The sequence below is a fragment of the Neomonachus schauinslandi genome, chromosome 8 (genome assembly GCF_002201575.2).
Source record: "Neomonachus schauinslandi chromosome 8, ASM220157v2, whole genome shotgun sequence".
NCBI classification, from domain to species: Eukaryota; Metazoa; Chordata; class Mammalia; order Carnivora; family Phocidae; genus Neomonachus; species Neomonachus schauinslandi.
The window spans coordinates 16,661,589-16,688,816 of NC_058410.1; the positions used below are offsets into that span (position 1 = coordinate 16,661,589).

Here is a 27,228-nt window from a genome sequence, read left to right on the forward strand (position 1 = left end):
GAATTTGAAGGTGACAGACACCTAAGCATGTTACTAAGGATCAAACCAAGGATGTGTACAGATACTCGGTTACACGGGGAATGGATACCACGTGCACTCAGCACCGCGGGTCGAGACTGTGTGCTCAGCACGCAGGGGCTCAATGGCTGAACTGTTGGACGTGCCTGCCTCTGCAGGGCCTCTTCCCTGGGTGGTCACGTCACTCATGAACAAGGCTGTCCTCTTCTATCTGACCCAGCCAGAGGAAAGAAATCTGACTCCCGGCACTGCAGAGTGCTAGAAAAGTAGTATATCCATGTTCACAGTGAGTTCAGTTTTTTGAAACTTGAGAATTCATGTCCAGTCCAGCAGGTCAACCAGATGCCCTAAGGACCCAGACTGAAGCACGGACTTGGGAGAATGTGCGGTTTCTGTATGGATGCAGGGGCTTCTGCCTGCACTTTCTCACATCCCCACTAAGCGTGCCGAAGCCTCACCCTTCAGCTTCTCTGCGGTGCTAACTGCAGTAACAACTGTGACCTTTGCATTAGTGTGCAAGGGGTTTTATCCAGAGAGGATATCCTTATAAACGATATTCAAAAGGGCTTTTTCATGTGCCGTGTATTTTTCGTGGGTCTTTCATCTTTTCATTATGCTGGACTGTCTCTTTTCTTATTGAGAAAACATCCTGAAACTATAAAACAACATTTCTGGGAAGGTAGTTTGAATTTGTTGAAGCCTGATAAGCAGCATAGCTGAATAGCCTGTTAATGCTCTAATGTGATAGCAGGAATCAACTGTTTTCTGAAATGGATGGATCTTATCCTAGTACAATCCAGAACATTTCCTGAAGAGAGCGCCCTCTTGCCTACTTTGCAGCCCTGCAGCATGCTCTGCCGGTGAATAGTGACCAAGAAAAATTCCGTGGTCTCTGTTAGTCGGCAGGTGGTCATAGGAAGCCATAGAGCATTCTGGAAGGCAGGCCCGTATTGTAGCCACTTTTCCGGCTGGTATTTCCACCTTCCTTCCAGTGCATGTTCCATGGTGACTGAAAATGAAATTAAAACAACTCCATCCAGCTTCCAAGTCCTTCTGTGGATGCATGGCTCTGCATGTACACATAGCACAATATGTCATTCAGAAAAGGGACAAAATAATTTCCTGAGACATTAACTTTTGTAAAAGGGTCGTTAGAAATAAGCTATCTGCAGAAGCAAATGCCATCTTTGTCATGTTTTTGCTGACTTGCCACTCTGGTTAGAGCCTACCATAGGACATGTGCAAATGAAGCGTTTCTCTGTGGTGTCCCAGACATGGGCCTCTAGGAAAAGTGAATCAGGCAGTCTGGGAAATGACAGTGAATTCCTCCCTGAAATGTAGAAAATAGAAATTCTCATTTCAAATACCGACTCGGGCAGGGCAAATCCCCTGGAAATTCTAGAGTCTGTGGCAATTGTGTCTTCTCATGTGTCTCATTCTCTTTGGGCCAGGAGTTTATGGAGGACAGCCCACATTGCTGGCTATATGCAGGTGGCCTGGATGGGTCCTTTTAGAGTAGCATGGAGAAGCACAGCAGAACAGAGGGAGCGGGCCAGCCTCTTGGCACGGACACTGGGCAGTGTGGGTGAGGAACCTGGGCAGACACACCCCACCCGGGGCAGAGGTTCTTGCAGTGCTTGAGTTGAAGGTGACAGACACCTAAGGCTGTGGCGTTGAGGACAGAGAAGAGGGGCCACAGTCGGGGATATTTCACAGGGCATCCTAGACAGGGTCTGCACTGTACAGAGATGGATGACTGGCGGGGCTGAGTGAAAAGGAGCGTCAAGGATGCCTTAAAGAAATTAAACGTATTTGCAGTCCCTTCTCTTTAACAGCGTTAGCCCGGGGCTGCTACGATCCGTTTAAGTCATGGCTTTCTGGCTCTAGTAGGTACCTGCAATAATTTCACAATTTTCCATTATCCTCTTGATTTTTGTGATCCTTAGTACATCCAGGCATATCCCTTAGTACAAATTACAAAGAATTTTATAAATACTATATTTAAGTAGCCTGATTTCAGTTGCAGGAGTTATGAACGTACCTGTTGATGACCTATGAGTAAAGAAGCTTTAAAATTTGGTTTTGTTTCTCAGTAAAATTCCTCATGCCAGTTCATCATTTCTAATATGTTGTCACTGAGAATTATATTATCCCACAGTCTCCCCTGAGATCACAGCAGGAGGGCAACTCCACTAGCTCATTACTCATTATATTGTCAATGTAATAAGCACACAACTGTTGTCAATTCCTAGATAGGAGATGATACAATGGTATAATCGTGGCTCATCAGACCTGGGATAAAATCCTAAGATTTGATCTTTCTCACTATTTGCTCTCAATAATATAATATAAGGGAATAGAGCGAGCAATTAACAGCACATTATTACATCACAAGGGCTGGTTTCCGCCAACAAGCAGTTAGGCACACCTGGGTTTAAATCCCAGCCCCGAGGAGCCTGGGTGGCTCAGCTGGTTACGATTCTCTCTCTTCCTCTCCCTCTGTGCCTCCCAGCTCTTACCCCGCTCCGCCCTGCCCCTGCTCCCTTGCACACACTCTCTCTCTCAAAAAATAAATAAATAAACCCCAGCCCTCTGAGCCACTTACTACTCGAAAGAACCTGAGCAGGTGCCAAGCCTCTGTGACCAAACCAGAACACATGAAGCAATGAATACCTGCCAAGTAGGGTTGAGGTAAGAAAGTCAAATAGTGTGTCTGAGTGCCTTTTGTATGCTCACTGCTCTTTTTTTTTTTTTTTTTTTTTAAGATTTTATTTATTTAGGGATGCCTGGGTGGCTCAGTTGGTTTAGCGTCTGCCTTCGGCTCAGGTCATGATCTCAGGGTCCTGGGATCGAGCCCCGCGTCGGGCTCCCTGCTCGATGGGAAGCCTGCTTCTCCCTCTGAACCTCCCCTCTTTCGTGCTCTCTCTTATTCTCTCTCTCAAATAAATAAAGGGAGAGAGAGAGAGCGCACAAGCAGGGGGAGTGGGAGAGGGAGAAGCAGGCTTCCCACCGAGCAGGGAGCCCGATGTGGGACTTGATCCCAGGACCCTGGGACCATGACCTGAGCCCAAGGCAGACGCTTAACCGACTGAGCCACCCAGGCTCCCGCTCACTGTTCATTTTTTAAAGAAAAACCTCTGTGGACTGCTTCGGCTTTCTGTGGTATGAAGTCCAGAGATTACCTTTGACTTTTGAAGCCAAGGCCTCTCCTTCACCCTCCAGGGTCAGGGCGCCGGTTGGACTTCCGGTGCCTTCTGCCTCTTCCCCTTTTCTCTGCCCGCGGTTTTGTTCTAGCCCCATCCTCCGCATTGCTAAACCGGTCACGTGAGCTGTCCAGTGGGTTAGTATCCGACACAGACCTAGGTTTACTAGAGAAATAAATTCTGTAAGTCCTTTAAATCCATCCTAAAAAAATAAATAAGGCTGTGTTTTCATGTCTGTTTCCTGAAGTTTCTGCTGTACCTTCAGTATATGTTCTATTTGTTTCCTGTAGATCGTGGCTCCTCAGGGAAGAACAGAAAAGAAGAAAATTATATTTTTGAGTCCAAGAGCGATCGAGGAGGAGGGGAACACCCAGCCCCAGAAACAGGTAAATGTGTAACTTGGAAATTCATTGCAGAGTATAGACATCTGTCGAATGCCAGATCCTCTAGCTGCAGTTACCAGATGCAGCTGCAGGAGTCACGACCGGATCTGTGGGTCGGAAGAACGGCGCAGTTCTCCCCTCCTCTGTCATGCTGCCTCGCTGGGCTCTTAAACTAGTAACCTCACGTCTTCGGACCTTCGGACCTTGGCCTCCTCTTTTAGAAGTTGATTGGACTAGATTATCATTATATTCCCTCCCAGGTGTAACATTCTGTGGGAAGAGTAATACTCACGCCCAAGGGTTAAGAACGTGGGCTCTAGGGGCGCCTGGGTGGCCCAGTCCATTGAGCGTCTGCCTTCAGTTCAGGTCACGATCCAGGGTCCTGGGATGGAGCCCCGCATCGGGCTCAGTGGTCGGCGGGGAGCCTGCTTCTCCCTCTCCCTCTGCCTGCCGCTCCCCCTGCTTGTGCTCTCTCTCTCTGACGAATGAATGAATGAATGAATGAATGAATGAAAGAAAACCTCAAGCTCTAGAATCTGATGCCAAGGTTCAAACCCTTACTCCACCACTGAACTCTGTGACCTGGGGTGGGCGATTTTCTCTCTCTGGACCCCAGTCTCCTCATTAGTAAGAGGGAGATAACCCCTCTCACTGCCTCAGAGTTGCTAGAGAGGATGAATGGGACAGTTACACCATTTAGCACACTGTGCGGCTCATACCGTGAGCCAGATAAATGGTGGCTATTATGTTTGAGTCAGTTATACGACAAGAGGAAAGATCTTGGAGTACCTAGTTCTCTCCAGCATACTCGAGCGATAAAGACCCAAGACCGTAAGAATGAGGAAAGAGTGTTGGAGGTCGAGGGAATATTCAGTGAGTACAAGAAGAATACCATAATTCCATGATTTGGGTGGTTTTTAATGAGAAAGAAAACACGTTCGACATAGTTCTGTAGAAAAGTAGGTTTTAGTCCTAAATCCCACGAACTAATTAGTAAAAGAAGATTTAGGAGAACAAAAGATGATTCTTAAATTATAGATCTGAACGTGGAGAAGGCTTTCTCTTTACCCTAGAGTGTTCTTTGTAAAATCTGGACAACAGTAAAGTATAACCATTAACCAACAGATGGCCAGAATAATCCAGACCTCAAGTACCTAGATGCTGCTCAGTCTGTAGGCCTGCTGGACTTACCCCGGCCCCAGATATTTGAATAAAAAGGGCCCTGTCGCCCATGGACACGTAAAGGGAAACCAGGCCTGCCCGGCCCCCATGGCTGACTGTATGCAGTCTCCATTCTAACTGCCCATTGCCCGTTCCAGTTCTTATGTATTATGAACGTCACTCCCACTCATACGAGCAGAATACCCAATTCATCTCCTTAGCTGGTTCCTGAGAAAATTATATCATGATGTGTTTTATAAGGGGTTAGAAAATTTTAAGTCTCCAAATACCCAAACTAAAGACAATGAAGAAACCATGCCAAATGAGTATTGAAAAGTCTAGAATAATTTGCAGTATTGTAGCAAGTTCTTTATGGGAGATTTCATTTTCCTTGTATTCAAAGCATTACACAGAAATCAATTTGACAGTTTAGCCAGCCCATCTCTGACTTGGCAAACAGAAAATTCGCCGAGATTGTATGTCTGCTCTGTTGTTACCATGGCTGCATCTGCATCCCAGACCTGGGATTGGGATCTTCAAGCACAGCCCCGTTCACTGAGGCCTAAGCACTGGTGCTCATCCTTATGCAAAATCACACACATTTAGAAGGGCAGCCTCTAGTCCTTTCCCTGCCCTGAACAAGCAGAGTGATCGTCCTCAGCTACTCATCCCCAAACGTGAACATTCGTCCGTTTGCCCCCACCCCGCTTCCTTTCCTTCAGTACTAAAGGAAGAAGTGTCCCCTCTTTCCGAGGTCAGTCTCCCGCTGACCTTGATACAAGCCCCTAATCTTCTCAGGTACGTTTCTCCATCATTGATTAACTCTCCTGTGTTTTGTTTTGTTTTTTAAGATTTTGTTTATTTATTTGACAGAGAGACACAGCGAGAGAGGGAACACAAGCAGGGGGAGGGGGAGAGGGAGAAGCAGGCTTCCCACCCAGCAGGGAGCCCGATGTGGGGCTCGATCCCAGGACCCTGGGACCATGACCTGAGCTGAAGGCAGACGCTTAACGACTGAGCCACCCAGGCGCCCCAACTCTCCTGTGTTTTTAATCTCTTTCTCTACTGGCTCGTTCCCCCAACAGCTGCAGACACTTTCAGATCTCTCCCAACACATAAAAACGAAATAGCATCCCTCAATCTTCAGTCTCCCTGAAAAGAATTTCTGATTGCTAAGTCCCTTGGCCTCTCTGGGCTTCACCTCACTTGACCTCTTCTTAGCATTTGGTTCGGCCAAGTGCTTCCTTGAAAGTCTTTTCCCTGTGCTTCTGAGGCTCCCCTCTCCCTTGGCTGCACTGCCACTTCTCTGATCCACCTCTTTCTGTTCTCTTGGGTTGTCTTTTGTTGGCCCTCTTAAATGTTGGTGTTTCCTAGGGCCTCTCTCCTGGCCCTCCTCCTCCTCCCTTTCTCTCTGGCAATCTCATCCCCTTTGTGGCTGCAACCACGACCTCGACACTAAGGACTTTCACATATTTAGGCCCAAATAATCCAGAAACCTATGGGGCACCTGGGTGGCTCAGTCAGTTAAGCATCTGAGTCTTGATGTCGGCTCAGGTCATGATCTCAGGGTCGTGATATCGGCTCCGTACTCAGCAGCGAGTCTGCTTAAGATTCTCTCTCTCTCTCTCCCTCTGCCCCCCACCCACCATGGGCGCGTGCTCTCTCTCGCCCTCTCTCTCTCAAGTAAATAAATAAATCTTTAAAAAAAAATTCCAGAAACCTAAAGAAAATTCTACCTGAATCATGTATAGGCATTTCAATCCAAAAATGTCAGAAAATACATTTATCTCCCCCACCCACCCCAAAGGAGCGCCATCATACATTTAAACCACTGGAGCAAAAATCCTATGAACTGGATACACAAACCACTCCTTTTACATCTGCACTTCTTATCTAATTCTGTCACAGTAATTATAGTACTTAATGGTGTTTTTTCACTTAAATGTTTGTCTACCCAGACCTGAAGTCATTAAAAATCATGATCTCATTTCCCTTTTGAAGAAGTTCTGTACGGTGGTGGGTCTGCAGTTGCCCTGCCTGGGGCCCTGTCCTCGCTGCACCACTGACCTGACAAGCTCAGACAAGTCACTTCATTCTTGGTATCTTAGTTCCTTCACTTGCAAAATAGGTATAATAATAGTACCAACTCAAATGGTGGTTCTGAGAATTAAATGATTTATACCATAAAGCACTGAGAAGAGTGCAGGCGCCTGGGTGGCTCAGTCGGTTAGGCGTCCAACTCTTGGTTTCGGCTCAGGTCATGGTTTCAGGGTCATAGGATCAAGCCCTGTGTTGGAGTCTGCTTAAGACTCTCTCTCTCTCTCTGTCTAAAATAAATAAATAAATCTTTAAAAAATATATCATTCTTTAAAAAAAAACAAAAGGCACTTAGAACAGTGCCAGGACTCTGTAACATGGGCTTATCATCTTTGGTCACCAGCACTGAGCTCAGTGTCAGGCACATAGCTCTGACTGAACACTGCACGAGTGAAGAAAGGAACGAGATGAAAGGTTATAGAATCAGCTTATGCGATGGGCATTTTTATCCCTCTAATTCCACGAGTTGGCAAGACCCCTGCAGCTAAAAGTAGCTCCACCATATCGTCTCCAAGCCTGGTCTGACTCCAGAGTAGATCAGACTAAGAATAGAGCCTGCTGAACTTGATAAGGAAGACTGAGCTGGGGCACACCCTGTCCCTTCCAGACTTCTGCTGGCCTCGAAAGGCCGCTTCTCGCTTCTCGTCTGGGTGTCTAGGACACAACCCCCAGGAGAGACCCTTTGAAGGAGAGTGAGAGAGATTTTTTTCTTCAAGTACCCTTAGCCAGAATTACACCAGCATCGTTTGCAGTTGGCTCTCAACAGTGGATCTTACTGGCTGAGGGTAGGTTCTCTGGATTTCGAAAAGAAAATAAATTTCTTAAAACCCTACAAGAAGTCAGGAATTAGTCCATACTTATTCTGAGAGAATAATCATGGATGGATCCACAAATACCATCTGTGACTACGATGAACACGCTCCTGTGGCCGCCATGTCTTCACCGCTGTCCACTTAGAGTCTGTTACAGGGGGGCTGAGGGGGATCCGGCTGCAACCTTGGTGCCCACTGACGCTACCCACATGTTGTAGGAACCCGGTACAGAATCTGGTTTGAAAGAAGCCTGGGTTTGAGAACTACGCCTGCCATTTACAAACCAGGTGCCCTTAGACCCATGACTTAATCTCCGCACCTTGATCTATAAAATGGCGATAGTCCAAGTAGCTACGTAATGGAGTCGTTCGGATGAACTAGAACAGTGCCTGCAAAGTGCTCATCGTACCGTAAACTGTGGCTCTGTGGTGGCTGATCACTGACCTGCCCTGTTCATGTCTAACCGCTTCACAGGTGCGGTTCTACCCCTGGCCCTGGGCTTGGCCATCACGGCGCTGCTGCTTCTCATGGTCGCGTGCCGCCTGCGCCTGGTGAAACAGAAGCTGAAGAAAGCTCGTCCCATTACGTCTGAGGAATCTGACTACCTCATAAACGGGATGTATCTGTAATAAGTGTCACTTACATAGCTGGGGGCGACCATGTTTTCCTTATAATTTAGCCATAGATTGGTTCTGGATATTTATAACCTCTTTGGTTTGAACTGGGCTAAGAAAAATACTGAAACCCCAGAATATTCTGTAAACCCCAAACCTTTTTTTAAATTTATTGTAGAAAGAGTTTCTTTGGGGAGTATGTGAAATGTTTCGAAATTCAGAGAGGAGTCTATATGAGTAAAGACTCACAGATCTAATTCTGACTTAGGTAAGCTGTCCCTGAAAAATAGCAATTTGCAGTGAGCCAAGGCAGAAAATCCTGGTTCTCGAGGAGTGGCCTTCGAATGGCAACATTAACCCTTTACCTTTTAGAAGCCAACCATCGGCCCCCAGCAGCCCTGGGCCACTTTACGCGCAGCTTTCTCTTGTTCAGAGGCCTTCTTGTTCCAGTGCTCTCCTTTCTCTTCTCCCCTTCAAAACCTATTTCTGAGAATGGATCTCAAGTGAGTTTAGACCTTCAATGAGATGCTCCCTCTGGCAGCAGTGTCTAAAGTATAACCCTCGTGAGCATGTCGAGGAGGTGTCAGGGCGGGTGAGTGTGAGTTTATCCCAGTGCCTCTGACCTCAGGTCCCTTGGGTGGCTGCCCCCTCAGGCTTGCCTTGGGGAGAACACACCCTGACTTCAGATCACGTGGTCCTGCAGGGGGGCAGGACGTCATGGTGACAGCAGAGGCGGAAGTCAAACGTTTGAACGCAAACTCAGCTGAGGGCAACGTGCCAGGACGACCATTAGTACTTTCTCGAATCTACTCAACACTGCTAGATGGTCCAGGACACAGCAGCTTTATTTATACAGTCACTGGTTTTCAACAGGAATCTGTGTCGATGGAAGAGAAAAATGCATTCAAATTGAAAAGCAGAACACTGAGTAGATTTCTAGGGGCAGCTTTTGTAAAAATGTCCCATGTTTAAGTATCAGCAGGTTCTTTCATCTAATGGAATAGGCCAGTTTTCTCCCATCATTTGTTTAGTGCTGTAAAATGTTATAATGTGCAATCGGCCAATGCCAGGCTTACATATTCCCAGAGCATAAAGCAGTCTTGCACAAATTCATCTTTACAGAAAACTGGCATCTAGTTTCGCATCTTTCCCCTTTTAATCAATCCGTAGGATTTTAAAGGCAAATTATTCCCATCATCACTTCATGCCGGGATTATACACATCCTAGAAATCATTCTCCTGAGAGGAATCTATCGTGTGGTGCCTGTCTACACTCACATGATATTACTATGTATATAATACGGCTTTTTATCAGAACTGGCACATCTTCTAAAATACTTGAAAACACTGTAGAACACTTTATTTTCAGACTGAGGTAAGTTGTCCCTTTAGCAAAGGGCTTAATCTGGGTCAGAAATATAACAGACTACATTAATAAACGGAAAGTTAGGTCTAGAAAAACAAAGAAATTGGTTACTTTTATTTCCCAAGAGGTGCAAGCATTTTGTTGAATGTTTAGAATTGAGCAAAGATCTGAAGTTCTCCTCAAGAGCAGACTGGAGAAATGACTGTGTGAATGAACTTCAGATATCTGTACTCTCTGTGTGCCACTTTGCAGTTTGCTTTTCTAGAGAAGGTGTCACCGATAGCCATACCCAATAAAATTAAAACCGATGAGGCATGCATCTTTCGGCACATCTTTTTATACATGAAGAAATTAAACACAGTTTAGCATTGCTATGGTGTTGAAATACTTGAGAAAATATGTCCATATCCATGTGTACAATATCCCTTTAATAAATTTTATTTTATTCTTATGCCTTTTTAAAATAACCTTTTAATTTAATCATCATCATGAGTTGCTATTATTTACTGAGCTGTTACTATATCACCTGGATTTAATCATATCAACCTTATCTTGCAAAGGGGGAAATTAAGAATTAAAGAAGGAGAATCAAGGCCTACAAAATAGTTACATTGGGCGCCTGGGTGGCTCAGATGGTTAAGCGTCTGCCTTCGGCTCGGGTCATGATCCTAGGGTCCTGGGATCGAGTCCCGCATCGGGCTCCCTGCTCCTTGGGAGCCTGCTTCTCTCTCTCTCTCTCTGTCTCTCATGAATAAATAAATAAAATCTTTAAAAAAAAAATTAAAAAAAAAAAAAGAAAGAAAGAAAAAAATAGTTACATTGTCAGGTGGACTGAATGGGACTTTTTAAAGTTACCTTACCTGTGAGTATCTGATTGGAGGAGTTCTGCATCTAAGATAATTTAAAAATAATTTTAAAGGGAAGATTGTCCACAACTTACTGCTCAAACATGTTCTTGTGTCTCACGTGTCTTTTCCTGAGAGAGAAAAGGCCCATGTAAGCCACCTTTCAGAAAATGTACAGCTGGGCACCCGGGTGGCTCAGTCGATGAAGTGTCTGCCTTCTGCTCAGGTCATGATCCCGGGGTCCCAAGAATCGAGTCCCGTGTCGGGCTCCCTGCTCGGCGGGGGTTCTGCTTCTCCCTCTGGCCCTCCCCCATCTCATGCTCTCACTCTCTCTCTCAAATAAATAAATAAAATCTTTAAAAAAAGAAAAGAAAACATACAGCTTCTTTGCTCTAATTCTCAATACAAGTAGACAACAGCTAGTCTCCATCCCTCCCCAAGCATTTGAATGTCTCCAGTTGCTCGAGGATCAGATTTGTTCTCTTCCATGGGAAGACGACAGAGTGTCTTCATCTTTCTCCTGCTGCCTTTTCATCATCTGTGACTTGGCCACACCATTCACCTTCGCACTTACCAACCCTCCTCAGCCACTGACGGCTGTTGCATGTTGTTCTAGATTTTCCCGCAACCCAAATGCGGAGATGTATATTTCTATTCTTCAGTTTTAGGGTTCAAGGCAGACCTTGCTGATGACTTCCCTGGACATCACATACGGAAACGTACCGCGGTGTGGTGTGCCCAGGAGCCCGGGTGCCGGGCTCTGTCGCCTGCCTTCTGTCTACATCACAGCAATGATGCCATGTAACAGAAGCATCCCAGCCTGAGATTGGCATTTGGGGTCTCTGTTAAGTTTATTGTCCCCAATTTCATGTTTGGGGATTGCACCACTTTGTTCTTATCAGAGTGACTCCAAGTACTTCTTTTCTGGACTCCAGGTTTTCTGCAGCTGTTGGCATTGAAACTGAATGACAATTTCTAATGAAAAACACTGCTCACATCATATAGAAAGAGGGAAAAGCCTAGCTTGCAGTTTGCTGTTCACAAGTGTTCTCATCTCCCTGGCTTTTTAAGCAATTGTGTTGCTGCCTTTTTCTTGGGGACTGGCCCCATTTTTCTCAGCTCTCTGATCTTGCTCAATTCTAGAATCCAAAATAAAGTACCTATTTCATGGCTACTTGGATAGCAAACAGTTTTTTGTGTTTGTTTATTTGTTTGTTTTTTGGGTTAAATATAAAATCACCAAGGATGAAAATACGGTTAGAAGCTGAATGTGTCCAGGGGCGCCTGGATGGCTCAGTCGTTAAGCGTCTGCCTTTGGCTCAGGTCATGATCCCGGAGTCCAGTTCTGCGGGAAACCTCCTCCCTCTCCCACTTCCCCAGCTTGTGTTCCCTCTCTCGCTGTGTCTCTCTCTGTCAAATAAATAAAATCTCAAAAAAAAAAAAAAAAGCTGAATGTGTCCAGAGATGAGCTGGTTAGAACCGAGCTTTCTCCCTTTGCTTCATGTAGGTCTCTCTCAGTGTGTCTTCATTCCTACTCATTTTAATTCTCCCATCACCTCAGTTCTGAGTCTTGTGAGTTACCACACTGTAAATTGGAAAGAGATCAACATACAGTATCATTCAGCTTAAGGATATTTTTATACAGTCATTTCAAAACTTAGGAAACTTCTCAAAACACACTTTTAAAATTTTTTAAGTTTTATTTAAGTAATCTCAACACCCAACGTGGGGCTCAAACTCAAACTCAAACCCCAAGACCAAGAGTTGAATGCTTTTCTGACTAAGCCAGCTAGGCACCCCTCAAAACACATTTTAAAATTATTTTAACTTTTACCAAAAAGCTTAGGGAAAATTGTATTGAGTATATGGACTTAAACAAAAAAGTTCTTTTATTTTCATTCATCATTTCATATGACTGAAGACCCAAAATTCCAAATAAATCAAAAAGCTATGTTCTCATATTTAATAACAAAGCAGTTTCACAGATGAAAACAGAGATTTAGAAATATCTCTAAATGTGTAATCTACAGATGTATGTGTAGAAGAACGAAGAAATCAGAACAATGAACTGTGCAATCTGAGATCGTGCCTTCAGTGTTGTTTGCTGTTGAGGGGAGATGGTCTGACACTCCTTGACACCCCCACTTGTAACTTCCGGTCTGCTTGATCCAACTCTGTTCCCTACAAGCTAATCGCATAAAGGAGCCAAGATCCTAAAGAAGGCAGGTATTTTTCCCCAGAAAATATCTTTTTTTATAAATTATTTACAACTGACACAGTTGTGTTAACATGGAAATGCTACTTTCATCTTTCATCTACAGGCTCTTTCATCTACAATGTAATTTCTAAGCTAAATCTTGACAGGATTATCACCAAAAACCTAAATAAATAGGGCTGGTTAAAAAAAAAAAAAAAAAGACTCTTTGTGATGTGATCCTGTGGGGGTGGGGCACAGTGATGTGTTTGGGGAGTGGAAATTCAAATATAAATGTCCTCAGCTGCCGCAGACCCCTGGGTTGCTGCACTCTCATATTTAAAATGTCTTCAGTGTTGCGATCACCTGCCCTTGGGACAAAAAGTATTCTTGTGATGCCCATCCTATTAGGACACTCCCACTGAGTAAGAATGAGTTCTTCAGCTCCAGCAGCCCTCGGACCTCATGTCAGGAAAGGAAGGGAGGGGAAAGGAAAAGACAGAGAGAGGAAGAGAGGGATTCCCTGGCTCCGGATAGCATCTATGGGAACTAGAAGGCAGATGCTTTCTCTTCCACCAAGCAAGGGAACGCTTCATGGAGTCCTGGCTCAGACATCACAGTTAGATACAAAGGTGGAAGTCTGAGGACGGGAAGTAACACCTACTATTACAGCACTGATAGAAGGATTAAAGATAAGGAACCTGTTGGACTTGTTTCATTTTTATGATATTACAGGACACAGACGTGAATTTCTGCCGGCCACGTGGGCCAGCCAGTTTTCTTCACGCAGGATTTTCTTACCGGCCATCTATTTGAGCCACCCTTTTAAGTACAATGGGGACAAAACACGGTCATCTTCCTGAAAAATGGTAGGAGAACTCAAGAGACATGAAACTGAAATCTGATCAGAACACTTTGGTTTGCTAGTGCTTTAAATAACTCAATAAAATTTGTAGGAAGTGATGATTTATACCCTCAAAGACTTAGCACTTACCTAAGTTATTGGCCTTTTGAACCCCATTTAGAACATTTAAAAAATTACCGATGTTTGATATTTTGTTTACAACATTAGTATTCAATTACCATTATCATATGAGCTCTTTTCGTGCCATACCAAACTACGGGAAAATTTGTTAACATTTAGCTGAAAACTAGAAACACCTCCCTCTCTAATGAGGGAGAAGCTCTATTTCTTGGCTGACAATCCGATGCTAAGAATGGTTTCAAAAAATTCATGAGCATTATATTATTTGTTATCCTATTTTAAAATACATTGATTTTTTAAAGATGCTTTAGGATAGATACATTATGGTCAACTTAAAAAGTGTAATTGACTTTTTTTTTTTTTTTTTTAGCAATGGCTATTTTTAAAAATTAGGGCAATAGGATTTTAAATATTCACACAATGTATTATTTTCCTAAAATGTCATTTTTTTCCCCTAATGTTACTGATTGGGAAAGAGTTGAAACCCTCATTAGAAACTGGAATTCTGGGCGCCTGGGTGGCTCAGTCGGTTAAGCGACTGCCTTCGGCTCAGGTCATGATCCTGGAGTCTCAGGATCGAGTCCCGCATCGGGCTTCCTGCTCAGCAGGGAGTCTGCTTCTCCTTCTGACCCTCCCCCCTCTCATGTGCTCTCTCTTTCTCATTCTCTCTCTCAAATAAATAAATAAAATCTTAAAAAAAAAAAATTGTTTAAAAAAAAGAAACTGGAATTCTTGGGACACCTGGGTAGCTCAGTCGTTAAGCGTCTGCCTTTGGCTCAGGTCATGACCCCACGGTCCTGGGATCGAGCCCCGCATCGGGCTCCCTGCTCAGCGGGGAGTCTGCTTCTCCCTCTCCCACTCCCCGCCTCTCATGCTCTCTCTCTCTGAAATAAAATAAGTAAAATCTTAAAAAAAAAAAAATTATCTGACAAAGAATTAAAAAAAAATAGAAACTGGAATTCTTAATTTTAATTCTTAACTAGGAGCTAGATTTGTCCTTTAATAAAGTCAATTCTGTAAAAACACCTTGTTTCAATAGGATCTCACAAGACTGGAACTTTTAAAAATATTTTCATTGTCTTCTTTATACTGTATGAAGGAATCACTTCTATTAAGAAAAAATGGAATGCTAAAATATTTTAGAGATTGTGAATCCTAAAGATTAAAGAGACATTTCTTATCTCTGACCAGCACATATATAAATTTAGCTCTTAAAAGGAAAGCTCTTAGACCTAGTTAAAATCCATTATTGCTGTCTCTGCCACTTATCGATGCTCCCTTAAAATCCACTCCTGTTTATTCAACATTTAAAAATTTTAATTCACAAAAGTGTAAAATCCAACAGTAATGCGTGACATGGCATTTGTCTATACCAATGAGGTGGCAGTTGGTCCTACTGTATTTATAAACTGTCCCCTCGGCCAGATTGTAAACTCCTTGAGAGTTAAGCACGTTTTTCTAGCCCCAAGACCTAACATAAGGGATTTACATATAATAAAATGTTGGCAATGGCTATGAAGGATACAGACTAGTGGATAAGTTTAAGAATCAATTCAGTTTTAAGACCTAAAGAAAACCTTTGAAACTACCTCAAATGACACTGAGTGCTGCCCCCAAAGGGTCCATGGCCTGGGTCCAGAAGCAGTACCAACAGCAGCGAACTGAAGCCAGCAAGAAACTGAAACACAAGTTTTAGCTGCCAACGGATGCTAGTTTCTCATGTCTGAGGTCTTGTCCAAGAAGACACCAGTGAAAACATGTGTGCATAATTAAAAAAAAAAAAAAACGTTTTTAAACAAATAAAGCTTAAGACTTTAAGAGGTGGGGAAGAGGTGCCTCACACTCTTAAGGATGGACTTGGCAGAATCCTACACATTTGCACACAGGAGGGGGTTGCTTTGCTGGGAGTACTAGTTCTGCTAGATCTAGTTTACATTTTTCTCAAGTTCTAGAACTCCTAGAAAAACTAAGATCCTTTTATAAAAGGCTTTAGACCACAGTATTTAAACAAGATCCCAAAGTGCTACTGCCCTCACAGAAACTCATTTTCCAGTCATTATGTTAATAAATCTATTTATAGATGAGAAATGTGTTTTGGAACATGCATCCTTAACCCTGTTCTTCCCTGACACGAAGTCAACTCATTCACTCACTCAGGCAGCATTTACTGTTCCCCTACAAGAGGGCAAGCCCTGTGTTAGGCAGAGAAAAATGATGTAGCCCTTGCGTAGTCATATTCTACAAATGCAGTGTAGTCCTCGTGGGCCGGAAACGTAGTCATATTCTACAAATGCACGGCTGGATTAATGCTATCAATCTATGCTACTCAGATTTCATAAAACGGAGCATCAGAGACACAATTCTCTCTCTGTGATCTCAAGTCAGCATTCCGTACCGGGGGGGACATGTGGTTCTTTCTTTTATATTCAAACACCACCAATGCCTCTTTTACTTTTAACTTTATTTGGCAAAGCAGCACTGCATAAACTGTTCAGTGACTAGGACCCAGCTTACACAGCACGGTAAATTCATATACATTATCAGCAGCAAATGAGAAACAGAAAAAACAGTACTGAGCTACAAGTCTCCTATAATTTTAAAGAGGGAAAGGAAGAACTATGTCAGTTATGTCCAATCTGAACAGCTAAGTGTTGTGAAGGACATCACCTGCCATCTTCTGAAGTTTTAATATTTACAAATGCTTAGTTTTAAGGTAACAAAGCAGCTGATTGTATCTACAACATGCTACTCTAGGACACCACATCAAAAGCTTTAAAAAGGAAGCTCATCTCTATTTTCTTAGTGGCATCTAACAGACATCCAAAAACTAAGAATCTTAACTTGTGAATGGTGTTATCTGATGCACAAGAGCAATCTGATAAATTAATATTGAAACAGAATTAAGTATCTATGAAAAACCACTCCTCAAAATCAATTCACAAACTAAGTCTTCCATTTTGTGGAACCCCGTCTTTTAATATTTTTAAGTAAAATGTGGGCGTGTTAAAGTAATAATACACAAATTTATACTTTGCATCGTTCTTTCACCAATTCAGCTTCTGCGCCTCTTTGAAGAACTAGAAACCCTACAAAACCACACATTTCATGCTGAAAATAATAGTGTAACAAAGTCCAAAACAAGCTGTGATGCTGTTGGTTTTCAAAAAGCTTTGAGGACTGAGATGAGCAATCCACTGTAATATTATATACTGGTCAAGCTGATGGTGCTTTTACAGTTCATCCCTGGGGGTAAAAAAGAGAAATATATAAGTAGGCGTTACATACTACAAAACTTGGCTAATAATTTAGATACAATTAGTAAATAAGTAAAAATACACCCATCCCCAAGCAATAAAAAGGAAAAAAAAAAGCAAACAGCCCCAAGTCAAAGCAAAAATGGAAGTCAGCCATCCAAACATCTCTCGTGCTACTGCAGAATGAAATGAGTCCTAAAGGCCCTGGATTCCTTATTTTTCATTCTAAAGGTACCTTTCTTCCTTCAAGACCAGAAATTCAGAGAAATTTTAACTTTTGGATCTAGGATCTTGCTAACACTATTTATCATAAAATGGCGATGGGTATTTAGAGTTGGAATAATTTTTTACAGTTACATTGACAAAACTGGACAAAAATGTGGCCTTTTGCTTAGACTATCTGCTAGCAAATGCTGAGTGGGTCAGTCTCAACCCAAACTCTGGGAGAAAAAGCATCCTGTGTAGGTGTATCTGTCAGCTGATTTCAGAAGGCAGCTTCTCAGCTCCAAAGGACACTCGCTCAGCCGGGTGCAGCGATGTACCAGCCTCTGCCAGGAGGGAGGGAGGGAGGGAGGGAGGGAAGGAAGGAACGAAGGAAGGAAGAAAGGAAGGAAGGAAGGAAGGAACGAAGGAAGGAAGGAACGAAGGAAGGAAGGAAGGAACGAAGGAAGGAAGAATGCAGCCTAAAGCAAACTGTATGGTGTATAAATTATACCTCAAGAAAGCTGTTAAAAGTGAAAAAATAAAGCTACCCAAAAAGCTTCATATTTGAGGATAATCTGAGTGACAAAAACACTGTTCAACACTCAAGAATTTTAGGGGTGAAGAAGTATGATGTTTGCAACTAAATCTCAAATGATTTCAAGAAAAAATATGACCTGTGTATATATACAGAGAGAAAGAGGGAGTGAGAAAGTGGATGTGGAAAAATGTTAACAATTGGTAACTCTGGATGAAGAGATTCAGGAAGTCTTCATACTATTCTTACAATGTGTAATAAAAATTAAAAAGCTTTTTAAAAGTTAAAATAAATTTGAAGGGAAAGTAAATAAAGAGCTAAAATTTCCCAGGTATGTGGTGAATTAAGGGATTATCAGATAATATGCTTCTTTTTAAAACTGAATTTTATAAATCGTGTGAGAAATTATTTTAAAGATTACTTCTCTCATAAGCTGCCATTGTCATAGAGTACTGGATTATCTGTTAAATGACAAATTATCAGTTCTGGTTCCTCTTAATATATTCTTCTAAATAATTTAAGCACTATAATTCTCATAGAATAGATTTCACTTAAATTCATGCAAGCATTAAAATATTTAATCTACAAAGAGTTCACTTGCAAAGTGCTCTATTCATAAATACACTTGTGCTTTTTAAAATGTGAATTGAAGATACTACTGTTTTTGTAAAATAATTTCCCATATTTGACTTGCCTGTTGCAAAGCATTAAGGATATTATAAATAAATATCCTTATTGCCCAACAACACAGTACAAACATTTCCAAATATCCTCTTCAATTAAAAAAATTTTTTAAAAAGGATAAAAACTCTCAATAAACTGGGTATAGAGGAAACGTACCTCAACATAATAAAGGCCATATATGACAAGCCCACAGCTAACATCATACTCAGTGGTGAAAAGCTGAAAGCTTTTCCTCTAAGATCAGGAACAAGACAAGGATGCCCACTCTCGCCACTTTTATTCAACATAGCACTGGAAATCCTAGCCAGAGCAATTAGGCAAGAAAAAGAAATAAAAGGCATCAAAATCGGAAAGAAAGAAGTAAAACTGTCTCTTTTTGCAGACAACATATCATATATAGAAAACCCTAAAAACCAACAAAAAATGTCAAAACTAAAAAACTAATTCAATAAAGTTGCAGGAAACAAAATCAGTATACAGAAATCAGTTGTGTTTCTATACACCAATAATGAACTATCAGAAAGAGAAATTAAGAAAACAATCCCATTTATAATTGCATCAAAAAAGAATACAATACCTAAAACAAATTTAAACAAAGTGAAAGATCTGTACACTGAAAAGTATAAGACATTAATGAAAGACATTGAAGAAGACACAATGCTCATGGATTGGAAGAATGAATACTGTTAAAATATCCATACTACCCAAAGCAATCTACTGATTCAATGTAATCCATATCAAAATCCCAACAGCATTTTTCACAGAAACAGAACAACCCTTAAATTTGTATAGAACCATAAAAGGACCCAAATATCCAAAGCAATCTTTAGAAAGAGCAAAGCTGGAGGTATCACACTTCCTGATTTCAAACTATATTACAAAGCTATAATAATCAAAATAGTATGGTAGTACCATAAAAAGAGACACAAGGGTCAATGACACAGAATAGACAGCCCAGAAATAAACCCACACATATATGGTCATTTAATTAAGGAGCCAAGAACATACAGTGGGGAAAAGATAATGTCTTCAGTAAATGGTGCTGGGAAAACTAGACAGCCACATGGAAAAGAATGACACTGGACCACCATCTTACACCACACACAAAAAATCTACTCAAAATGGATTAAAGACTTGAATGTAAGACCTCAAACCATAAAACGAAATTTAATGTGGTAATCATCTTGTTGTATATACATATATCAGATCACTACGCTGTACACATAAAAGTAATGTAATGCTATGTCAATTATATCTCACTAAAACTGGGGAAAAAGTCATATTTTTAAAAAGCTAACAATGTGGGACAATGTTGATGAAATTATTAAATGGAAAAAGGAGATTACAAGATAATGCTACTATATGATCTCAGGATTACAAAAAGATGTATACAGGACTATGGATAAGAGTTAAAAAAAAAAAAAAAAATCTACCAAAATGTTAATAGTGGTTATCTCTAGGTTCTGGGACTGTGGATGATTTTTATTTCATCTTTTGTACGTCTAAAAATTTTTACATTACATATGTATTATTTTGGTAGTCAGAAACAGTATTATTAAAAACAAAAGGAAATGTATAGCACTAAAAAAAAAGGAAAAGAAATTAAGTCTATGGACTTGAATTTTAACATTTAGGATGCCAAAGAAAACCAAAAATTTGCTGTCAGAGCATGTATAAATGTCCCATCCTAATACTCCAAAATTGACGTAACTTTCAAGTTATTTTTCCACTTAATGTTCCAAATTCTACATAACTATCTTTATCTGACTTACACGTGTAGATAACTTACAATAAAAAGTATTATGTCCTAAATTTCTAGAAAGTCTCTTTATTATATATGTGCTAAACATATTCATTAGGTTAATAACTATATATATATTATTTCATTATATAATGTATAATTATATATAACTTATTAGGTTAATAACTCTAACCTACTAACATTAGTATTATATATTTTTTATCAAGAACAAATGAAAAGATGTATTACCAAGAAACAACAATCAAAATCCATGAATGGTTTCTACTTAATGGGTTTTCTGAGATAATAAATTATACAAAGTATTATGAGAGACATAAAAATAATTCCAAAAGCAACAAAATATATCCCTGCCTTTAAGAATGCAAAATGTCATAATGCTGTGATGTATGTAAAGAAATTAAAAAGGGACAATACAGAACAATATGAACACAGGATAACTGGATACCCTAGGACCTATACTGTCAATCTTAGAAATGCCCAACCAATGCATAACATGTTTTTCATGTGTGCATGGCACTTTGAGATGACATTGATAAGCAAAGCGCTTACAGAATGAGAATCCTGAAACATTCTTCAGTTTCACAAACCAGAGATGGGCTTATTCCATTGACTCTTGTGACCATTAAAAACAAAAATAAAACTTACCAGATGATTAACAAAATATTGATTTCTACATATAATACTTACATAAAATAAAATACAGATTTAAAAAGTATAAAGAGTTTATGAAGCAACTAATACAACTACTACACATTCATAGTCATGAACATAATACACAGGTTCTAGGTCTATGGCTCATACATCTGGCATTGTCTCCCCTTTTATTACTCCACCAAAATTAGAAGTGATATTTTTCCAAGTATAAGGAAACGTAAGTCTACATCCAGGCTCTGGGCTTTATTTGGCATGAGAATTCAGCATGCCCACTAGGGCTCTTTTTTCCCATATAGTTTCTACCACACCTCCTCAGCAAAGATTGGATCTCACCCTCATGGAGCACTGCAACTAGCTCTGGACTCCTCAGGAAGAAAAGGATGGAAGGCTGGTGAGAAGCTAGAGAACGTCCAGAAGAAAGCATGGAGATGAGCTGTTAAATTAATCCTGAAGAAAATCTGAAAGAACAAAGATCACCTAACCTGGCAATAGAACTGACTAGGAGCTTCTGAGATGATAAATCCCAAATGTGGGCTGGGCACTTAGAAAATGGTAAATGACTCTTTTCAACCACATTCTATCGACTGCCTTAACTCAGGCCACCACCATTTCACCCCTAACTTGCTACAACCACATTCTGTTTCTGTCGTTCTGTCCCTTTCCAATCTACTCTCTACACCACAGCCAGAGTCATCTTTCTGAAATGTAATTCTGATTACTTCACTGTCTGGCTTCAACACAGCTGCTCCCTACTAAACACACTATACTCTAATTGCCTGTTTGTCTTCTTCAGATTTTTTTGGATCTCCCAAGTGACTGTAAGTTCCATGAGAATGGTCAGTTTCAAATTCTCAGCTATGTATCCATGGCCCTAGTACAGTCCCTGCTCTCAGTGGGTTCCAGTAAAACTGTTTCCTCCCCTTATGGCCTATCATGGTAGGACCCTGGTACCTGGGTATGTCAACGTCTTTTCCGGATTTCCATAACCGTTCCCATATTTCTTTGAACAGTCCTTTCACTAAAATCACTTTAAAATCCTAGCTGAGCATACTTTCTGTTCTGGACCCTGACTGAGAGTCTAAGAATACAAATAGAAATAGCAGATTAATGGTCTCTTTAGATTTTTAAGTTAACTGTTGTTTTCAAACATCCTATTTTCTGGTAATTTCTTTCAGTACAAAAAAAATTTAATGTGGCAGTTGTTTTTTCCAATTTTGTTTTCAGATTTTGTTTCACCTTTACATTCTTTAAACCTATATTCTTTAAACTTAAAGATTTACAATTAAGTAACTATCTCTGGGGGCACCTGGATGGCTCAGCTGGTAGAACATGCAACTCTTGATCTCAGGGTCATGAGTCCAAGCCCCACACTGGGCATAGAGCTTACTTAAAACAAAACAAAAAAGACCCACTACATCTTTGGATGTAGGAAAATATGTTTGAACAAACAGAAAATTGACAACAAAAAGAATTTGGAAGTCCTCCTGGTACAACTAGAGAAAAGTTTCCAGTGAAATTGCCCAATCTTTTAAAAAGTTGAAAAACAAAAAGAAAAACAAGTATATATATTTAAATATTTGGTAAATGACTAAATATATTTGGTAAATCACTTGTCCATAAATTTAAAAATTATTCTAAATTTAATACAAATAATTTAGTTTTATAAGGGGTGAATATAGGTGTTGTGGAAACATAGAGCTTGTATGACCTGGGAAGGGGGAGAACCTCTTCATGAAGGGAAAAAAAAGAGGACTAAAAACAAGACTGCCTATAATATTAGGTGTAAGGCCAGGAAGGCCCCCAAGCATGTGAAGGCCCTGAGGCTTAAGTTTCGTTTGCTTCATGCTAAATCCACCTCTGGTTATAAAAACAAAATACCTTTTTGTAATTCCTTCATCATCAAACTACAGTGGAATGTTCAATACTAATATTTACTGTATATAAAAAGAAAAGTTTTAAACTTACTAATGAAAATCTGAACTCTTACTTGATACCAAATTTCGGTAAGTTCAGTGTATGTTTGCCCCTTTTATACAATAGCAACTATACAATTATATAACAACATAACCATACTAGAAGCAAAGTCAAGGAAGGTTGTAATTAGTTGTTAAGAACTATATGATTTTAACTGACAGGACTCATAGCTTTGTAATTTTTTTTTTTTTAAGTGGCCGTGCTCCAGGTTAGAACTCAAAGAAAATAACTATGTCCACATTAAGTGAAGAATAAAGCAATTCCTAATAACATATCTCAGAAATGGACAATCAGAATAAAAAGAAAAACTGAGATTAGTTACCATTTTTGCAATTAAACATTCATTCACATGGTATCTTCCCTCCTTCCAAAAAAACAAAATTAAGAGGTCTATTAAACTTATAATCACCATTTTACTTATTAAAAAAATAATTATCTTAAAATAAGTACCTCTGTCAAATAAAAGATTCTAAAACAAGGAAACTTGAAAGTCTTTCTTATTTTGACATTTAATTTTAAGTAGTCTTAGCTAGTGTCATTCTTACTGATCTCACTCCTTCCCACTGAAGGACATGGGGAGGGAAAGGGAGAAGGAGAGAGGAAGAAGAGAAACCTTGGCTTCAGACAAAATACTTGGATTATGCTGAGACATAAAACACAAGTAGGCATTATAATGAGCCATGCTGTACTGAGGATTATGCTGCATGCTGTTGGCCCTTTGGGTGGGTTTGTGAGACCTGGGCATTGCACTCGCTTTGAGCTCACAGAATCCACTCCCCTCCCCAGGAACTTAGGGTGGCTTCAAAATGGGCTGGCCAGTTCTATAGACTGGTGAGAAGTTTATTTGGCCCAGGTTGTTAGAATGTCAATGAACCTGACTGAAAGCAAGCAAGCTGAGCGGAAAAATGTCTTCCCTGGGATTCTGACACCTTTGAAAACTGGGACAAGAGTATCTTTTCCCTTCTTTTTGTAACAATGGTATACACAGGGTGTGAACGGGGCAGAAAGGATGGCCCCTTCTCTTCGGACCAAAGTCTTTCTTTCCATGACCATAAAGCAGTTACAAAAATGATTTGTGAATACAGAAAAACAATGGCTGATAATAAGTATCCTTAAAAAGTCCTGAACTGGGGCAAAAAGCCTTTTTTAAAAAAAAAGGAAAAAAAAAAAAAAAAAAACCCACCTTTGTGCCAACCAAGTCTCACCCCCCTTTCCCAAAGATATGAGTTAAACCAAAAGAAGGGCAGACTCATGCAAAATTTTTCTAGATTTTTAATGTAGCGAATTTCTGATGTTAAAATGGAGAAGCATAAGGGTGACAACCAAAAAAAGCAGCTCTTGTGGTCTAATGTCTTAGAATCCACACCCTTCACCTTGCATGTGTGGAAGAAGAAAGAGCAGAAGATAAAATCACTTCCACCTGGACCACTGCTTCTCTTTATCTGTTAAAGGCACGTATATCACTCCCATCAGGGGTTTCATCTTGACACTGCCGTCCTGTAGCTTGTCATACTGCTCCAACATCTGGTTTCCACCTGCGGGACCAACTGGCAATATCAATCTCCCACCAGGCTTTAACTGGTCTATCAGCTAAAAAGAAAAAGAAAAAGATATACACACCAAGTTACAGATTTTATATTAAGAGTCATTTTACATCACCACAACTTTCCAGTGTCCATGCGCAGAAAGCAGAAATGCACTTTATTTAGTAGATACATACTTTGATTATTAAACTTATTACTCAATCACCACTTAACCATTTACCGATCGACCTCCTCTACTAAACTACAAGTTCTTTGATGAGAGGGACTGTGATCTTATTCATCTTTGTGCGCTGGGCACCTAACATAGTACATGGTACAACTGCAGGGCTCAAAATGAACTGAACCACATAATGTAGAGCTATCCTCTTGGGAAGACCAAAGGCAAAGCAGAACATTTCAATGCCTGTATACTGTTTTAAATCTGTGTGGTTTGGAGCAGAGAAGGGAGCAGGGGAGTGCAGAAAATCAGTAAGGAGTCCCTACCCTGTCATTGTAGAATTTAGAGCATCACTGAGCCAAAAAAATAAGGGAACCTCGGTTTTATGACTGATTTTAGGATTGCTCACACCATGACAAAGGAAGGTAGGGCTGGAGTTCTGCAGCATTAGAATGTAAGACACCCTTGTCAATGAAAAACCAAGACTACTCAGTGAAAGCCCTTCCAGTCAGAAAACTTTTAGGTCACATGTTACCATTTGAATGTGGCCTTACCAACGACTACTAATCTAAAACTGTAAGGGAGAAACTTTACTTTGGATAGATTATCCCAGAAAAGTGCGCCCTCAAAATTTCAGTTGTCAGCAAGCCTATCTAATTTTTCCCACTTTAATCTTTATTCAAGTAATTCTTGCAAGTATTCTTTGAGTTGTTTCTCTAAATGTCAAGGTTTATGATAAAATGAAGCAGACTTGCACCTACTCCAATCTTGCTCCCTAAATCCAGTCATTTTAAATATTTTAAGTGCTCTTAGCTGTGTCGTCTACTAGTATTTACTTTTTTGGTAGTGATTATTTCTAAAGCATGTCTTTTATGCTTTTTATTAAAATATAATTGACATATAACATTGTATTAGTTTTAGGTGTACAACATAAGGGTTTGATAATATGTATATACTGCAAAACGATTACCACAATAAGTTTAATTAACATCCATCACCACAAATAGTTACAATTTTTTCTTTGTGATGAAAAGCACTTTTAAGACCTACTCACTCAGCAACTGTCAAATATATAATACAGTGTTGTTAACTACAGTGACCATGCTGTAGAGTCTTTACGTTATTTCAAATTATATGCTAGATGAGGCCTGAGCTCTCTTACTCTGCTCCCTTCCCCTCTTCCTCAATCCAACCAATATCATAATTTTTTAAAACCATTTTCAGTTATGACTGTAAACATCATTTGCAGCTGAGCCAAGAGGTAGCCAATGCTTGTTTCCTTTCTTATACAACAGTTGTTTATCCTGCACTTAGAAACTGAAGCTCTTTCAGGGCACCTGGCTGGCTCAGTTAGAAGAGCATGACTCTTGGGGCGCCTGGGTGGCTCAGTCGTTAAGCGTCTGCCTTCGGCTCAGGTCATGATCCCAGGGTCCTGGGATGGAGCCCCAAATCGGGCTCCCTGCTCGGCAGCAAGCCTGCTTCTCCCTCTCCCACTCCCTCTGCTTGTGTTCCCTCTCTCGCTGTCTCTCTGTCAAATGAATAAATAAAATCTTTAAAAAAATTAAAAATAAAAATAAAATAAAGATTTAAAAAAAAAAGAGCACAACTCTTGATCTTAGAGCTGTGAGTTCGAGCCCCAGATTGCACATAGAGATTCTTAATTAAAAAAAATAAAAATAAAAAATAAACAAAAAAAAGAACCTTAAGCTCTTTTTTTTCATTCACTTCATTTTCTTTGTAACTGTTTTCTAAATATTTGTACCCTCCAACAACTTCTCAATAAGATCTTCAGTCAAACCTAATTAGTGTTCTGTTGTTGTTGTTTGGTAGACTCCCTTCGAGTGCCTTCCTCCTCCTGCCCCAAATCTGGACTGCTTAATCCCCAGGCCCGCTGCACAGCTCTCGTCAGGGGAGTTCCCTGGTAACAGTGGGGACTCTCATCATCTCTCTCCTGAACCAGCTGTTCTAGCCACCTAGATCTCAGGGCTTCCTTTTTCTGGTTTTTCCTACCATCTCTCTCCTCCCTCATTTTTTGACATTAAAGCAATTCCTCTAGAAGTATTCTGTGAAACAGTGCATGGAATATTTTAAAAGAGAGAGACTAAAATTTGCAAGTCTAAAACTATTTTACATACTTGACAATATGTGTGGGTACAGAATTCAAGGTTGGAAATCATTTTCAGTTCAGAACTGTGAGGATTTGTTACTCTGACTTGTTGATTCTAATGCTGCTATTCTGCAGTCTGATGCCTTTCTGATTACCAATCCTTAACAGATTATGATTTGTTGTTCTGGAAGCTTTTAGAATCTTCTCTTTATCCCTAATACTCTACAATTTTATGGTGATATGGTTTTTTTTTTTTTTCCCTCTCTTTTTAGAAAAAATTCGTCATAATGGGCACTCAATAGATCTTTTCAAACTATAGAATCATGTCCTTCGGTTCTGGGAAATTTTCTTGCCTAAGGCTTAGCACTAATTGTTCCTCATACAGAATTTCAAGCATCAGCTCCTCTTGTCAGACCCATGCTTCATCTCTGACTTCCGAGATCCTCATGCCTCTGATTTCTAAGCCCTTTCCAAGTTGTGCCAAGCAAACTGCTTCTGCAATGATCCCCTCTGCAGGCTCTTTGGTTCAACTTCCTCCGCCCTCCGCAGTCAGTTATTACTCCATCCACTTTCCATCTACATACACCACAGGGTTCAGGAGCACAGGTATAATCTCCAAGATAAAGAAATATGGAGTTTGTGTTTCTGTTTCCTGCTTTTCTAGTTGTTTGGGGG

The 27,228-nt window shown here is 40.5% G+C and overlaps 2 protein-coding genes across 4 annotated transcripts in view; one reads left to right on the forward strand and one right to left on the reverse strand.

Moving 5' to 3' along the window:
• Positions 1-8,366, forward strand: part of LRP11 (LDL receptor related protein 11) — a 43,518-nt gene extending 35,152 nt beyond the window's left edge. Inside the window, exons 6-7 of the mRNA XM_021693079.2 lie at positions 3,512-3,607; positions 8,149-8,366. Of these exons, the coding sequence (XP_021548754.1) occupies positions 3,512-3,607; positions 8,149-8,303 (251 nt within the window). The 3' untranslated portion in view covers positions 8,304-8,366. The remainder of the gene's footprint in view (positions 1-3,511; positions 3,608-8,148) is intronic.
• Positions 8,367-16,118: 7,752 nt separating this feature from the next.
• PCMT1 (protein-L-isoaspartate (D-aspartate) O-methyltransferase) overlaps positions 16,119-27,228 on the reverse strand; it is a 44,072-nt gene continuing 32,962 nt past the window's right edge. Inside the window, exons 7-8 of one of the 3 annotated variants that reach the window (XM_021693669.1) lie at positions 24,166-24,335; positions 16,119-16,921 (exon numbers count right to left, since the gene is read on the reverse strand). In XM_021693669.1, coding sequence (XP_021549344.1) covers positions 16,909-16,921; positions 24,166-24,335 — 183 coding nt within the window. In that variant the 3' untranslated portion in view covers positions 16,119-16,908. Of the gene's footprint in view, positions 16,922-24,001; positions 24,336-27,228 lie in introns of those variants that run through there. The other 2 variants (XM_021693671.1, XM_044917657.1) reach the window with 2 other exon arrangements.